This window comes from Strix uralensis, chromosome 23 (genome assembly GCF_047716275.1).
Source record: "Strix uralensis isolate ZFMK-TIS-50842 chromosome 23, bStrUra1, whole genome shotgun sequence".
NCBI lineage: Eukaryota > Metazoa > Chordata > Aves > Strigiformes > Strigidae > Strix > Strix uralensis.
This window is the reverse complement of record NC_133994.1, coordinates 2900202-2917650: the sequence shown is the minus strand read 5'-3', so window position 1 is coordinate 2917650 and position 17449 is coordinate 2900202. Positions and strand designations below refer to the sequence as shown.

At 48.9% G+C, this 17449-nt stretch overlaps 1 protein-coding gene and 1 long non-coding RNA gene across 3 annotated transcripts in view; one reads left to right on the top strand and one right to left on the bottom strand.

Annotated features, from left to right (window-relative positions):
- The first annotated feature begins 1008 nt into the window (after positions 1-1008).
- Positions 1009-8544, top strand: LOC141953798 (uncharacterized). The gene is made up of 4 exons (XR_012632010.1): positions 1009-3795; positions 5148-5332; positions 8190-8273; positions 8411-8544. It is a non-coding gene; the product is annotated as an uncharacterized LOC141953798 (long non-coding RNA).
- Positions 6606-17449, bottom strand: part of TMEM240 (transmembrane protein 240) — a 23909-nt gene continuing 13065 nt past the window's right edge. For both annotated transcript variants that reach the window (XM_074892632.1, XM_074892631.1), the window contains 2 exons: positions 17134-17342; positions 6606-13948 (listed from right to left, as the gene is read on the bottom strand). In XM_074892632.1, the coding sequence (XP_074748733.1) occupies positions 13800-13948; positions 17134-17342 (358 nt within the window). In that variant the 3' untranslated portion in view covers positions 6606-13799. The remainder of the gene's footprint in view (positions 13949-17133; positions 17343-17449) is intronic.

Here is a 17449-nt window from a genome sequence, read left to right as displayed (position 1 = left end):
TACCGTTGACTGTGTTAGTCTGTATGGCCTGTCCTGCTGGAGAGGCCCAAACTCCAAATCCTTTTCAGCCATTTGACGCTGTTCTGGGGTGTCCCAGTGACACGGGCCTCTGGGAACCCAGGGCCTGTCCAAGCCTGCTACTCCCATATATTTAACTTTGTAGGGTTTATGCTCCCACAGAGGTACTTCTCATCTTTTTTTCCACAGATCCTGTGCATGACATACCTCCTTGCTCACCTCTCTGGCACCACTCCTTGCTCTTGTTGTCACCTTGTCACAGACTCAGGGTAGACTTTGTGTTACAGAGGTGTATTTGGTGTGGTTCACAGCTGCACCCGGTTAACCTGAGGAGAAACTACAGCTGTGCACTGGGTTGGCTGATATGCATTGGGACTTTCCTTGTGATGTGGCTACACCTGCTATTGCCTGGCTGCTGCCTCTTATCTTTTCTGTGCTTGGTGGAAGAGCCAGCCCGCAGTGGTACGCTGCAAGGGACCAGAAGCTCTGGAGCGTGACTCCTCGGTGCTGAAGTGCTAAGTGCTCCATGTGTGACAGCTTTTAGGCCCCTCCGGTGTAGCGCTGTAGAATAACTGCACCCGCTCTCTGGATCACAAAAGGTTGTTTGAACTGCAGTGGAGCAACTGGCACTTCCTCGAGCAGAGTCTGGAGGGCACTGCTCAGCGGGGGTAGCCCTTTTGGACACGCTGCTTCCCAGGTTGCCACGTGTCTGATGTGACTATGCTGCCCACAGTGCTTTGTTTGCTTTCTCCAGCCAGGTACTTGCTGCTTCAGCCAGTCTGAGAGCAGCTCTAGGTATTTTTTTTCCCTCTCCAAGTAAATCTCTCTTTAAGGAGGTGAGTAGGCAAGGCTCAGTAAGTCTGTCTGGCGTACAGGTGTCCAGCGTGGTCTGAAGAGAGAGATGAGTGGGGCTTGTTTGCCACTGGCCGTTGCCATCAAGCTGCTCTTGCTACACGGGTTTTCTGCTGCATTGCTGGAACAATTGAGAAATGTTTCATTGTCAAGTCATGAACGCAAGCCTGTCTCAATCAGATGATATTTGTTCTGTCTGTGTGCATACAAGAGACAGACAGGTCAGAAAAATCTCTTGATTTGTTTCTGAGTTTGAACTGGATTTGAACTCTGCGCTGTGCTCTGAGTCCCCTTCTGTAACACACTGTGCAAGCACATTTGCCTGACCTAAATCCGTGCCCTTGAGTACCTTGCTGAGATGTTCTTCTCCGACAGGAACTGACAGCACACTCTGCTTTGTCCACTTCACTGGTAGTTGTTGCTGAGCTGTGCAAGATGCACCCTGACAAGAGCTTGTGAGCGAGGGAGAGGAGCAGGGCTGGGCACCAGGGCCCTCGGAACAGGCAGCCTTGTGGGAGACCGGGAAAGAAACACTTCTGGAGGCTGCAAACTGTCTCGGGCTGCCATCTCTCAAAATAGTTCTCTGATGTTTTCCCCAGATGCCAAGGGAGAATGTGAAGATGCATTTTAGAAGCTGCTCCTTTGTCCTTTAGTCCACTGATATACTAGAGGATTAGCTATTCTAGGCTTTCCACTTCCTACTTAGATTTTGCTAGAATTATATTTCTGTTGAGCCCCAAGAGATGGAAGGGAGCTAAGCAGAGCCACTTCTGCTAAAAAACCCTTGCTAATGAGTTATGTGAGGGAACAGTCTGATATTGTGTGATTAAAATCTCCAGTTGTGACATACACCTTTGATACTTTTCCCCTCTCTTCCAAAACCATCTCCATGAAGCACAGAAGGAGCTGGGGGAAGGGGGAAGGTACTCAGTCTTGTCCTTATGCTGTCTGACTGTGCTTTTGCTGATACCCGTAGCTGGGAAGAGTCTCCTGCTGTAAAGCTGTGTGAAAGGCACAGCAGTTGCTGTCTCAGCTGTTTTGTGCGATTCCTCCTTCAGATTGCATCAAGTCCTACATGGAGGGAGCACAGTGCTTGCAATGCAGCGATGATCCATGCCTCTGTGCTGTGCAACAGTGATTAATTGCAGTTTGGGAGAACAATTAGCTAGAAGTACCTCTTGCTGTGGCAGGGAAGGCGGCAGGAAGCAGAGGCTGACCTGAGGGTTCTCAGCTTTGCCTGAGTACAGAAGTACTTCTCAGTGAGGTTTTTAAGGGCTTTTAATGACCACTCTTAACGATGGATGCCCCTGAGCTTTGCTGCATGGGCTTCATATGGATGGAACAGACTGTCTGTCTTGAAGACAGACGCAGGGGTGCGTTGGAGAACATGTGGGTGCTGTGGCATTTCTGGTGTGCATTGAGATGTTGCTCTCGTGTGACTCACAGGTTGGTGTTGCTTGTATCCCAAGGGGCAAAGTTCTTTTCCCTTCTTGGGTGGCCTGGAGGATGGTGCTCTCTGCTAAATGAAGTCTGTTTTCTTTATTTTCCTTTAAAAGGTCAGGGAGGGGTTAGTAGAGACATTTCTATACTAGAAACAGCACTTTTTAATATACAGAACTTGTCACATGTGTCTCAACATCCCTTCACCCTTAAAAGTCCTCAATCAATCAGCTGGTCAGAGCTTTGCACATCTGTGCTCTTCATGCTTTATTAGCCAAGTGTTGCAGGCTCTTGTGCAACCCTGGTGCTAGTGGAGTGCTTCAGGGCTCACTTCTTTTCTTCTCTCTGTTCACAATCTCCCTCCACAGCCCTTACCGGGTCGGTTGTGACAGCATCTGTGTGTCTGAAATTCAGTGAGTTCTCATCCACCTCTCCAGAGAAGCTTGTGGCTCTGGGCAGAGCAGGCAGGTCCCCCCTATACCCTTCTGAGACACCCTTATTAATACAATGCCTGAAAGTCCACGATCACTTCAGCCCTTGGCAACAGCAGCAGCAGGGCTGTTTACACCCAGCCCAACAGTGTGGACGCATCACTTAAGCTCTTGCTGAATGGTGGATGTCTGACTTCCCACCGGTGAAGAAAAGAGGGAGGTGACACCCAGGCTGGGAAAAACAGAGGAGGTGGAGCAGAAAAGCCCAAGGTGAGCCTGATTCAAGAGGGTTGAGGAGGCTTGGGGTGCCAAAGCTGTCAGGTCAGGTGGGTAAGAAGTGGCAGAGGTGGTGTGGATTTGTTTTGCTTGGGTACAAGCTTCCAATCCAGTTGTTTTCATCTCTTCCCACTGCATTGAAAGAGTGACGTACAAGTGGAGTACAAGCTGATGCCATTTGTTCTTCCCTGACAGTATTTTGGGAACTGGAGGGGTGGGTTCCAGCCAAATAATCCCCTTGTTTGAACTCAGCACCTTTGTGTTCTGGGTAGTACCATGGGGAACACCGGGCACACAGGTAGCTGATGCACCCTGCAGTTCTGCACTTGGCCAGCACAACCTGGATCTGTAGCTGTTGGGCTTGAAAGTGCTGTTTTTCTCAGTGTTCACACTTCAATTTTTTTTTTTTATTTCCACAGGAAATAAAAGTTCTCCATCCATTCTCTCACACTTGCACACTACTCTTCCTTCCTTCCCCTCACATGCCAGGGGCTGTTGGACGCATGAAGCCAGCTCTCTCGATGCGTCCCAGGCATTATCGCTACCAGCTCTCTAAATCCTGCCTCTGAACAGAGATTCCTTGTCCCTCTTGCTATGCACGTCGCTCCCAGCCACCAGCTAGGCGATTGCATGCCCTGCTGCCTGCTGAATAGCTGTGCCCGTCGCTGCTGTTGCTCATGTGGAATGCCACGGGAAAGGAGAAAAAAGGCTGTTGTTCAACTCCTGCCTCATCAAAGATTTAAATGCAGGGCCTCTGTCACCTCTGCCAGCCTCATCAGTAAGTTGGGTTTGCTGTCATGCTGTCAGCTCGCAGGATGAATGATGTCCCTGTGGAGGTGGCACCCAGCTGGCTATTTGTTAACGCTCCATGTAGGGATATAGGATGGCAACCCCAGGCTGAGGTTATCTCCTCTCTGTGACACTGAGTGAGTTATGAGCTAATAGCACTTTATTAAAACAGTATTTTGTATTGGAGAGCAAATCTAAGAGCAGATGGATTAGCAAGCAATCCATCACTCCCCATCTTCGCCACTGCCAGCTAAAACGCCTTCTCTGTGCTTCAGCATTGCAGCTGGGAGACAGATTTATAACGTGGTCATCTGTCTATTCTCAGTTGCCATCCATTAAATTATTTACCTTTGAACGTGTTACGCTGGGAGGAAAGTTCCATTGTGCCAGGACAAGGGTGCGAGTGCCACACGCTTTCTCACCAGTGTGTGCCCTGGGCTGTAGGACTTCGGGGGCCAGGAGTCTCCCCAGGGATTATTTCTCCGCCAACCTCTGTTTGCGTTTTGAACGGAGGAGAAACACTCAGATTCTTTTATAGTCCATTGTCTGTGGCTGCTTCCATTTTATCTCAATATTATTATTTTCCCTTTATGTGTGGGTTTTTTTTAAAAAAAAAAAAAGTGGCAAACCTGATTAATTTGTCCAGCCTGTAATGCGAGTCACTGGCCTGCCCTGGGAAGCCTTGCTGCTCCAGGAGGTTCTTTGCTTATGGAAGGCAGCCCATCTTCTGCAGCCAGTGACTGAGTGCTGTTGGCACATGGACGTAAGTAATGGGGATCTGTTGGAGGGATCCTGACAGAAACATGCCAGAGTTTGCAACTTCTGGCTTGTCTCTATGTTCACCTGGTGTGCAACCTGCTGGGTCTGCGCTTTCTCTGCCAGGGGGTTCTCCTCTCTTGGGCCTTAGTCATGCACAGCCCTTTGGTGCCAGGGCAGCTCTAAGGCCCAGACACACAAAAGAAGCCAAAGCAGACACAGGAGTTTGTACGTAGCAAACCCATCTGCGGGTGAAGAGCTGGAAGCCAGCGTGGCTGCAACAAGAGCAGGGATTACTGGTCACCCCTGCACAACAAAGGGGTGTTGCAGCAGCAAACGGGCACGTGTGGGCAGTACAGCTGCTGTGTGTTGGCTTTTGGCAGACAATGGAGAGACGGTCCTGGGGTATCCTGAGAGGCAGCACGACTCTGTAACTGCATCACTTGGGGAGCAAGGAGCTAGGATCCAGTTTGAGGGCTAACTGTAGGTCAGCTGTCCCACAAGAATTTCACAAGCCAAAAATGACAATGGAAAAGCTTTTCTCCAATGGTTACCTCTCCACCCTGCTTCTCTTGCAACCTCCAGGCCATTCATGATGTGCATCCCTGAGTTGGTGCTTTCACAGACTCCTGGTGCTCTGCTGGACCTTGTGATTCAGCCAGCATCTCTCCCACAGACATCAACCGCTCGGGCTTCGGGATAAGGCAAAGTTTGCCCGTCTGAGCTCCGGTAGAAGAGGAGCCAAAGGACTTCAATCAACTGGATACTCAGTAAGTGCCACCAGGCTGCTTTACTCATCATCTCTTCCCACCAAGCACTGACAGCAGAGATTGGGTGCCTGGTGAAGGATGTATGGGTCAGATCTTGCTTTGAATGGCCTGGGACATTGTTTCCTTACTGGCTGGTTTTCCTTCTCTTTTCCCTGATTCCTTGAGGTAGCACAGCCTTACCAAATCTTGGTGATATCTTCTGATATACGGCATCTCCTGGAATGAAGCTCTAGCAGCATTGCCAGGCTACATGACGTTATTTTTATAAGATGTGCACAGAGGAGCAGCGCATGGGTAGCTCAGAGAAGTCCCCAGGCAGTCCTTCAGCTCTTGCCCTATCTCTAATTGTTCTCACCTCAACAGAACTCAGATACCTGTCTCTGTTGCTGGCCATTTTTTACCCCCAGACATAATTTGAGATGCCAGTGCCTGCAACTGTCAGTCAGTTCCATGACAACAGCTCCCTGCTTTGCTGCCTGGGTGGTTTTTTTCCTCCCTCTCCTGCTGCTGTGGGTTTTATTCTTGTTGTGGGGGTTTCTTTGCTTGGGTGTTGGGGTTGGGTTTTTTTTTTTCATTGCTGCTCTGCTGTCACGTAGTGTCTCCACCAAGCCTGAGTAAGATGTGCCCAGATTTGCCCAGACTTGTAGAACAACTCGTGCATCAGCATCTTTGCGCATAAGGACTGAAGTCCCACTCAGTGTCAGACTTGCTCTGTTTGTGTATGTGTGGTCCTGTTCCAGGAGAGAAAAGAGCAGAATGAAGAATGTTAAAGGACTGGTTCACGGTGGCAGCTTTCGGTACTGCTAGAATGGGAAATGAGGACAGTTCTTGTCCGTGCCAAAGTCCCAGGTTTCCTGTGCCCTGCCTTTTGTGCTTGCCCTTGCTGGCAATAGGCAAGAGGGGCCCATGCTCCTCTCTGGAGGTTGCTTGCACTCAGAATTTGGTTTTAACAGTAAAATATTTATCTTCTTTTTAAATCAGTTTTGGACCTTAGAGCTTCCCTGTGTTCCCAGGGAGTGGGAGACAAGCAGGCTAAAATCTGGGACAGTGTCCTATGATGTCACATAACCTGGGGGAAATGCACAGCCCTCCAGAGATCGAGGCTGGGCACAGCTTTTTTCCCCACCATTCAGGCCACGTTTGTACCTCCTCCTCTCTTAAACCCCTGACTGTAAGCTGGTGACCTGCTCGTGCCCCTAGCAGGCCCCCAGCCTCTGACCCCAGGAGTATCATTTGGTTCAAAGGGTTGGAAAAAACACTCAGATGCAAAACATGCAAAAAACTATTTTACTGACAAACAGCAAAGGACGGGCTTAGTTTTCAGGAGCTGAACTGGTTATCTATTATACAAACATCTTATTGAAAGGGAAGGAATGGCTGAAATACACTCACTCGTTGACCCAAATAAAATCACAGTGTGCTTTTTCTATTGCCTCCCCCACTCCCAAGCTCTCTGCGGCCTTCAGCTGCTCCCCTTAGCTTCAGCACAGCATTGTCACCGCTCCCAGCACGGCCGCTGGAGAACACAAACTGTAGGTGACATTTGCCTGTGCAAGTGTATTTAATAAAAAAATTAGCCATTATTGCTTTTCAACCACAGTAGAGATTATTCTATGATTAGACTCAGAGCAGAGTATAATCTCTTTCTCTCTGTTAGTATCAATGTGTGCTGTACCTCTTCCTGTCTGATGCATGCAAAATTGGTTTGAGTGCAGAAAAAAGAAAAGAAGGATTAACAATCAGGGAAAGCAGCACTCCCCAAGTTTTGTTCTTGTATTCTCACTGCAGAGCACTATTGAAAAAAATCTTCCTAAACTGCGTGCTCTGGCCTGCAAGGGTTTCCACTGCCTTAGTCATTGTGAGCTGAGGGTGCTTAGTGCCTCGCAGGATGGAGCCATCCTCCTGGTGTCACCCCTCCACGGAAATCCCAGGGCTCAGCTGGAAGAGGGGACTAAAACTAGCAACCCCACTGGAAAAGAAATGCGTGCAGATGACTGGGAGGTACTAAAGAAGAGGAATAGGCTTCATGCAGCGACCACATGATGACACGCACAGATATAAACACACAGACACGCACTGACACACACACACAACTGGAACAGTATCCTGAGAGCCTTGCCAGGATGCAGTGAACTGGCAGCCCAGACTCAGTGTCCTTACTCCTGCCCGTGTTTTCCTACTCCTCTGCTTCCTTCTCTTGTGCCCCGACAGCCCACCTGCATGGAGGCTGCAGGCTTGGCATTTGTATTTTATTTTATTTTTACTTCAGTAAGTTCACTTGTTTCTTCACGCTCTCTTGGGCACCACAGTGAGTTAGGCTGGCCTAAGAGGACATCCCACCTTCACTCCATCCTGAGGTAGAACCAGCAGGCCTGTGTCCCTGCCTAACCGCTAACACCCTGTCTGTCCCCTGCTCTACATCCCCTTGCCTGTCACTTAAACATACATCTATTCCACTGGTGTATCCAGGTTGCAAAGCTTTTGATCCAAACCTCTTTCTATTTGTACTTACGCTCTAGTAAGGGAAGTGCTTCTGTTCTTTTACACCTAGAGGTGCTCTGGAAGCCTCTGTTGGCTATTTCTACCTTCAAAGCCCCCCGAATGTGGAAGAGGCCTTCATCACCTCCATGTTCACCCCACACACACTCTGTCAGTGCCACGCTCAATGTTACGCTGCTGCTGCTGGCTCGAAGTGACATTTGAAGTGAGACTGAGGGTCCCTGTGTTATCACCTCTAGCCTTCATACAAGGTCTCTAGCCTTCATACAAGGGAATGTGAAGGGTGAACGTTGCTCTCCCTTTTCCAGGGGACTCAGTGCACATGAAATGTTCCCTTCACAATGTGTTTTCTCCCAAGCTAGGGAATGACCTTGGATCAGGACTTCCTCACTGGCTCCCCCAGGGCTTTCTCCAGCCTGGGCTTGCCTAGACCTTATCCAAGGTAAGCAAAGGCTATTGATGTTTGTGTTTGCACTGTCTGCTGCAGTCTTGTAGCAGCTCTTGGTCTTTTGCAAAGCCAGGGGGCTTCAGCTCACTTAACACCATTTGCATGACTTTTTTTTTTTTTTTCTCCCACAGCATGGTTGAGATTGGAAAGGGCTGCTGGAGTTCATCTGGTCCCTTTGCTCAAGCATGGCCACCTAGAGCAGGCTGCCCAAGACCATGTCCAGCTGGCTTTTGACTATCTCTAAAGATGGCAACTCCACAACTTCTCTGGCAACCTGTCCAAGTGCTTGGTCTCCCTCACAGTAGAAAAAGTGTTTCCTGATGTTCGAGCAGAACCTCCTGTGTTTCAGTTTGTGCCCATTGCCTCTGGTCCTGTCACTGGACATCACTGAAAAGAGCCTGGCTCCATCTTCTTTGCATCCTTCCTTCAGGTATTTATATACATTGATTCCCCTGAGCTTTCCCTTCTCTAGGCTGAATAGGCCCAGTTTTCTTGGCCTTTCCTTCCTTAATCATCTTAGTGCTTCTTTTTAGTATTCTTTTTTATCAGGGATTCTCTTCTTCCAGCTGAGTGCAACTGGAAAATGAGGTAGAGTAGCAGTGAGAGTAACTCAAACCACCCCACCCTGCTGTGAATGCCTGGGACCTGCGTTCTGGGCTCCCTTCTGGGCTTTTACTGCTTATTGAGAGGTGCTGCCAGATACTTCAGCCAGGATGGGCCAGTTGATGTGTCCCTGGCTGGCTCAAGGGCTAGCTGAGCAGTAAGAGGGCAGGATGGATGGATGGATGGAATGGATCACAGGAAACACCTTCCCAAACTGTTCCTCAAAGGGGAAGGGTCCTTCTCATTGTGTCAGAGCAGCAGGCCAACGAAGGCATGTGCAGTACCTGTGTCTACTCTGGGCTACACCTGAAATCCCACATGTGGTGCTTTGGGCTCTTCCTTTCCTCTCATTCCTGAAGCAATGTGCAGCTCTGCCAGCCCCTCCCTGGCACAGCACCGCTTCCACCTATGGTGAATTTGGCCTCCTCTCACTTCTTCCTTCCCTGTGCCCATCCTGCTGCGAGCCACAATGTGGTGGAACAACAGATGCCAGATAGGAAGCAAAGTGGAGGAGACAACCAGTTTGACAGGGCTGCTCTTTAATGTGTGGCTCTCTTGAGAAGAAAGAAGGTGGTAAGAACAGAAAGAAGGTTGGCAGAGAATGTGTTTAGCTTTACACTGCCTTCAGGGATCTCGCTGAGTGGCGAGGGGTTTATTCAGCAGTGCTGGTAAGTGGCTGCTTGAATTTAAGGAGCTACTGGTTGATACAATGGATTTCACAAGCCTCTGCATTTCTCCAGCTGTCTTGCCACACCTTTCCTTTGCAGCGGATCCCAAGCACCAGCACGCACCCATTCGGTGTGCAGGCAGCCAAGCCTGAGCTCCTCACACCAAAAATGGGGGAGAACGTTTCCAGTGCCAATCCCAGCTTTGAAGAATTGGCACATACAGTTTTAAGCTCTGTGTCTGCTCTAAAAATAGCCCCTCCTGAGGCAGCACAAAATTCCCCCCACTATCTAATTCTGCAGAAGCCTCCCTCAAAGCATCTGGTGGATGAGCGTTAAGACACGGTGCACACTTCCCACTCCTTTGTCCCTACAGCGCTGCCATTGCAGACACAGCTGCCAGCTGTAAGCTTTGCCACCCCATGTTTTCTCTTCCACAGGTTCTGAGCAGTATCTTGCCTAGCCCTGACCTTGTTGTGTCAAATCCCTGATGCCAAAGTCACTTTCTCCCAACTGAACCCTCTTTGTTTGGGGTTGTTGCTGGGTTTGGGTTGTGTTGTTGTTTCAATCTGTGGTTTTTTTGTTTGTGATATAATTTTTTTTTTTTTGGTGTGTGTGCGTGAAGACTGGATCAGAGGCAAGAGAACAACAAACAAGTCAACACTAGTACATCTCAGACAATTAAACAAGGAGAAAACACCCCCACAACCAGACAAAAGCAAAACGAACACATGCACAGGAGAAGAAGACAGCACAACGGCAGACTTTACAGACAACTGAGCTGTGAGCAACAGTAGCAACCTCACTTGGACAGAGGAACAAGAGACCACGAAGTCAGACGCTGTTGGTAAGGCTCATGCCTCGAGCAGAGCCCGCTGAGGCGACGGGACAGGGACGAGAGTGCTGATGTCAGGCAGAGAGAGCCGGTGCTGCTCGGGGCAATATGCTGGTACTGGGGTTCTGCAATACTCAACACACAGCTGCCTCTTCTACCTGCTGCTTCTCTGGGGGCGGCTCGTAAGTGTGTTCCCCAGAGAGGAGACGTGGCAGACACTTGGCTGTTGGGAACAACAGTCGATATTTGCACACCCCCATGGGTTAAACGGCACACGGGACCTGGGCTGCTGCTGTGCAGGGAGTTCTCACCACTGCAGCCTTACTTGGTGTGTGAGGCTATCCAGTCCCAGCAACAGGCATATTCTGATCTCTGTTACGTAGGGTCAAATCTACAGGAGCTTCTTAGACTCGGAGGAAAAAGGCCTCTCACACCAGAAGTCTGACCTTGCGTCTCTGTTAAGCTGGCTGTTTGAAATCACCCCTGCACAGAAGGTGCACCAGATCTCACGGGTCAGGAATAGGACCTGGAATTACTGCATGGGAAGGAACTTTGTCCCTTGTTTGTTAAGGATGAGCATCAAAGGCCTAGTCAGTTCCCCAGGATCAATCCCACTGGTTTAGTGTGTGCTGGGACAAACCTTGCTCTATGAGGGTATTTCTGGTTTTCTTGGGTTTAAAACCAGTGAATTTTTCCCAGGAAATTTAATTGCACTGAGTATTTTTTTGTTTTATTTTTTGACTAAGTGTAAACAGGAGATAGGCTCACATGGTAATAGCTGCAGACACAGCAGGTTAAAAAAAAGTCTGTTCTTACTGTCCTACTATGTAGGACTTTTTTTTTTTTTTTCCTTCTTCCAGAGGCTCATATTCTGAAATTCTGGTGGGGATCAGACTTAATCAGTGTGAGCCATCACTCCACTCTTTCCAGGTGTAAGTTTCATATTTAATGATATTTCAACTAAGGTCAGTTTCTCAGGCAGGGCAGAACCAGACTTTTAAGTCAGTCTGAGTTTAGTCAGTGCCTTAAGTCTCTCTTGCAAGAGGCTCCAAGTGGAAAGATTATTTAAAGTGCTTTTTTTCCCCATAACTAGTTCCAGCGACTCAGTATTTGTCCTTATCATGATGGAATTTTCTCCCCTGCAAAATGTTGTCCCATCTGAAGACATGTCCATGACATGTACCTATTTTACAGGACCTATTCTTCGCTGTCAGTTAAGCGTGTGCCGTCACCCAAGGGCAACCAGAACTGTTTGGCCAGCTCTCAGCTGGCGCAGTCTGAGGAACACTCCACTGAAGTGAGCATCTTATGCCACTTGAGGATGAGTCCATATGGTCAAACGCACAAAGCTCATACAGTGAGGGAGTGTGCGAAGCCGTGTGCCTTGGAAAGGAGCTGCTTAAGGAAAAGTCTTTCTTTAGATACTAACAGGTGGCTGCAGCCATTACAACCATAGGAAGTCCTGAATGACAGACAGTCAAGCAGACAGAAGTATAGACCAGGCAATTATTTAGGCCCAGACAGAAACTGGGGCTTCAAGACAAGAGGCACTAGGGAATAGCAAAGGTAGGAATGGCAGGGAAACAGGTATGTGTGTCTCTTGGGCAGCTCTGGGGCTTGTGAATAACTGAACTGATCCTGGGCATAGGAAACAATGGGGGAAAAAAAGACACAGAAGCTGAACCAGGGAGGAAAAGAGCAGGGAGTCATGGTGTCCTTTTCCCTTCACAGACATTGCAATCAAACAAGAGGAGGCCATTGACAGCATCAAGGAATCCATAGAAGAAAACAGCAGTTTCTGATAATATTCATCATCCCTTTGTTCTGGATGTTTTTCCCATTTAAGCACAAGCCCACTCAATACAAAATGATGAATGAAGGAGAAATGATTAGGATTCAGGGCTACCACCTTAAATTCTTGGGGCTAGCTTGCGTCTCCCTCCCTTATTCCTCTCAATAAAAATCCCTCTCTTCCCCCTGCAGCTGCCAGGGCTGCTGCTGACTGCTGCCCAGCACGTGCAAAAGCAATGCAGTCTGGACCCATTTGCTTCTCTCCCCCAGCAAAAAATGACTTCTACTGGAATTGGATACCACTGTGCTGCCTGGGTGCACACGGGCTTTATCAACTCCTTGGGGCAGCTCTGGAAGTGAAGGAGGTCTCTGGCTCTGGAGGTTGGTTTCAGACACTTGATAGCTACCTTGAAACCCACAGCTAAGCTGTGACCAGGGGAAGCAAAGGCAAAACCATGTTAGAGCATCCTTGTACTTTGGTTCAACCCATTATTGGGACATTTGACTCTGTTGCTGAGTTTGGCTTCAGGCCCACATCTCTCTGTGTTCCTCAAGCCAAGCCCAGGCTGCTGCTGAGGTGCTGTTTCAGCTCAGAGCAGTAACACAAGAAGAGAGGTGGCTGTTCACGTGCAGGACCCTCTCACTGCATTGTTGGTGTTTCTAGGGGGGGTATTAATCAGGGCCTCAGGCTCACCCTCTGAGAAGAAGGGGAGAGCAGCTCCTTTCCTCCCAGGCAAGGGTGGGGTTTATGCAGCAGGGGGGTATGGTCAGGGTACAAGTCAGATCTAACACCGTTCAACTCGCTACACTTCTCCCCACGTATCAGGAGCGATTCCTCCCTAGCATTAGTGGAGAGTAACAGCACTGACTTCAGCAGGGTCCCACCAGTATAAAAGTGGTGAACACCAGCCAGCACCAGCCCTGTTACAGGGATGATCCCTTCTAGTACTGTTCCCCTGGTACTAAGATTTCTTGGCTTGCTTAAGGCAGGTTTCAGTGTATAGCAATGCAAACAACAAATCAGTTATCTACTCCCAGGTCTTCCTTCCCCCACAGCAACTCCCAAACACATGAACCAAAGCAAAAGGGACACTGTGCCTCCAAAACCAGCTGGCAGCAGTCCCCATCCAAACCTGTGACCAGCCAAGCCATTCTAGCAACGGAAGGAACAGAGCAGAGCAAGACCAAGCCAACGGACCAAAGAAACAGGGGACTTGAGCTCTTGGATGAAAAACTCTGCATCTTCTTCATGTTGTCCCACCTCCATACCCTTGGCCAACATTCCCCGTAGGGTAGCTGGATGTGCAGGACAGCTGTGAATGCCAGGAAAAGGGGGTTGAAAGTATAATGCAAATCTCTTTTTCTCGTTTTTGTTTGTCTGCTTTTTACATATATACACAAGTCTGACAATAAAATGTGGAACACAGTGCAATGTCTTGGCTGCGTAGCATCCAGGACTGGCTTAGTTGTGCATCATGGTGTGCCACAGGGACACACAGGATGGATAAGTAAAATTGTGTCCTCGGCTGGCTTCCATAGAGGAGCAAACTAGTAGCTGTTCCCCTGAAAGAAGAGCAAAGTCCTTTTTAAAACCTCACTGCAGTCTCTTGGAGGGGAAGACATTCCTCAGAGGTGCCGTGGGCTAGGGTGCCCGTTATGGTACAGCTTCTGTTTGATGTGCACCATGTTCCCAGTCGCCTCCTCGTACTGCCTGTGATGACGTTTTCTGAACTCCTTTAAGTTACAAAATTTTGGAATCCATGACCAGGAATTGTCTGGAAGGCAGAAAGGAGAAGGAAGATATTACAGGAATGGTGAGACCCATGTTCTCCTGCCTTGCCTAGCCCTGTTCCTGGCCTGCCCCACGGAAATCAGGCACTAGTTATAGCCCTGGCAAGGCCACCCTTGCTCCCCAGCCAGACTTCATGCCCTGTAGCCCCAGCGCTGCCCACTCCTCCCCCAGACCCGCAGCAGCCCGTGCCCTGAGCAGAGCCAGCAGACCCCCGCCCCTCCGACACAGCCCTGAGCAGACACCAGAACACACCTGGGTCCTGCCTGCCACAGGAATGGCTTGTGGCCAGTGAGGCACAGACTGGCCACACTGACAGGGTGGGAGTTAGAAGAGGCAAATTCCAGCTTTCTGCTCTGGGTAGGAACCAGCTCCTCATGAGGAACCCTATCCTCCAGCCCTCCTTGTGCCTCACCGCACTCCAAATGTTGGGCCAGCACTATGGGCGAGACCCAGCAAAGGCAGGAACCTCACACAGATCTCTGCTAATCTCCACAGCTGGCCGGGAGCTGCTCTGGGGACCAAGCTGCCAGGGACACAGCAGCACACAGGCATGCTACCATCCCTGTTCCATCCTGGCTCTTTTATTCTCTCTTCTGAAACATGGGCCAATTTCACACAACATCAGCACAAGCCCCTCTCTGCCCCACAGCATCATTTTTTTTAATCCGGTGTTTTAGCTCTCAGCCCATGAACCTTTCCCTGTAGCAATGGTTTGGCTGCCATGCAGTTGCAGGAGAACTTTGGGTCATTCCACCCAGAAATACACATAGCCCAACCCCACAAAGGAGAATTTGAAAGTCCCAGAGAACAATAGCTTGCATAAATTGAACTATTGCAACTAGCATGAGGTGGTATGTGACTGCTCTGACCAGCACTGCAGCTACTGTGAAGCGCAATCTGATGTCTGAGTTTCTGTAGAATATTTTCTATTTTAAGAAATCTCTTCCATGAGGAAGGAGCTATAGGTTATTCTAATAGACCAAAATTTAAGCTGATCAGGCCCCAGTGTGACACTGAGTCATTGCTAAGTAGTGCTCATGTATTTCAGGGAGGGCTCTACGTTCCGTACCAGTACAGTATTTTGTATTTCCCCTACCCCTATCTCTCATAGTCATAGGCACCATTTCTTTCTTTAGAAGGAAACTTTAGCTTAGGTACTCATTCAACAAAGAAATAGGTCTCCTTTCTGCTCATTGCCTTTAAAATGACTGGATTTGCATAGATTTGAATGAATTGGAAATACCTAAAAGTTCAACATTCATTATTTTGCTCCAAATCCCCCAGTGATTTTTCAGCCTGTCTTCAGTGAAATGTGCCCAGCACAGCACACAAGGGCACTGTTTGCTCTGTGGACAGAACAGTTCAATGCATGTAAAAACCTTTCCTGGGAAGATCATGTCCTGTTGCACGGTAGATGCTGGAAACCTCACCTCCAGATTAGACAAGGAGGGCTTCCAGGGTCTCTTCTACCACACGTTGGTTTGTGAGGACACAGGGTGGTTGTTAACAGAGCAGTGCAAGCACACAGCTATGGAACAACCAACCTGGTTCAAGAGCAGACGGGTCCCGTGTCACTGGTGCAACACCACTAAGACAGCACTAAGAGACAATGTCTCAGGGCAGAGGGGGTGTCAGCCGTCTGCATTGTGAAAGGGGCACTGCCAAGGCCTTGCTAAGGGGAGAAAAAGCTGAGTGCAAAGTAATTCTGCATTCATTTTCAGAAAAGATGTATCTGCACAGTATATTGCACCATTGGCCAAGCCTTTCTTAAAGCCTTAGAATATGCATACACAGGGAGAAAAGAAACGACAGAGAAAAGATTGTTCAGCTTAAATACTAAATTAATTACTAGCATTACCCTTAATTACTACAAATAAAAACCTACACCATATCCATTCCCAAGAAGGTAGGTTCGATGGCAATACCATGTCTCTAGCTCACGGCTCCACAACGAAAGGCAACAGCTCTGAAGAACAATATTGCTGTACTCCCTACAGCATCTCACCCAAGGATGGCTCCTGCCAGCCCTGCTGACTCCACAAGCGCTGAGGAGATCACGGCCACAGGTGCTCTGATCAAAGCTGGGTCTCACAGCCTCCAGCCTGGCTCACTACCCTCGAGCTCACTGACAGTCAGCCTTCTGCTTGGGAAATGACAGCACACAGCCTCAGGAGACTCCTGAGTCAGAAACTGCTCAAGCAGGCTGCTGGGGATTTGGGAAGACTAATGAGAAATTAATATCGTTTTGATCTGAGTTTTTAGAAAGAGACAGTCCACTTCCCTAATTAGAATTTCTTACAGGTTTACAGATAAATCTTTATCTTGCTCGCTCTCCTTTTCCTCCGAGCTGTAATTTAACAGACACCATCAGTGAGAGTTAGAGAGACTCAGATGTGTAGGTACAGTGTTATGGAATTTCAAGTCATTCGCTATTTGAATAGTTTTTCTGTCTTTATTCCCCTCCAACACTTCAAGTCCATGGAATGTCCATGCTGAGAGAGCAAAGAGGGGCAAGAGAGGCTCTCTGAAGGAGATCTGTTGGTCGTTCTCAGGATGTTAGTCCACGATGCTAAGCTAACTGGTCCAAAGACTCACTCGTATGGCTAATACTTTTCCCTGTGGGGCTACTGGAAAAGACTTGACACATCTGGAACAGCAACAAGGATGGGGAAACCTCAGCTGATGCGTCCCTGACACAACACAGAGGTGTCTGTCATTGTCATCACATTGACACAAGTTTATACAAACAACGAGAGGCTGCACTCCATAAGCATGTGCCTGGCTGCAAATTATATGCACAGAAAAATCCAGATTTCAGGGAAGTTTTGTCTGGCCTGAAAATATTCTGCCCACATGTGCAGACATACAACCACCATCTGCCAGCCTGCCTACGGGTAAACATGTTGCTTTCCATCAAACACCCCTTTGCACCAACACATACTTTACACTTCCCAAAGCAGAGCCCTCCAGCCTAGGCTCCTCGGCTGGCTCCTTCCACACAAACATTCCTGCTGGTGTAAAGAGAGCTGGGCTACAGCTGGTCAGGCCGGTGCCAAATCCACGTGGGACAAACGCTGCGAGGCTTTTGGCCTCCTCCCTCTCCACCAACCTCAGAGGACAGGGCGAGGGATTGAGGGAAGAGAAGGGAGCCCGTGGGGCTGCACTTACCATACCGTCGGCTAGTTCTCCAGGCTCGCACTGCATAATGGAGAACCCCATCCATCCACACCAGAAACCAGCTTATACAAAAGCCCAGCAAAAGTCCCAGCATCAGATCAATCTCTTGCTTGGTTACATTGTCAGTCACAAAGTAATTCTCCGAGGAGTCCACCACTGACTGATCCCCATCATATGGAATAACATAATGGACATGATGCCTGTTGCAGGGAACAGAAACAGGGAAAAGCATCAGTGGAGAAGAGCAGAGTACCTTTTCCATCCAGAACCTGCTCTTGTGGCCAGGGGCTGGTTTAACACCATTCCT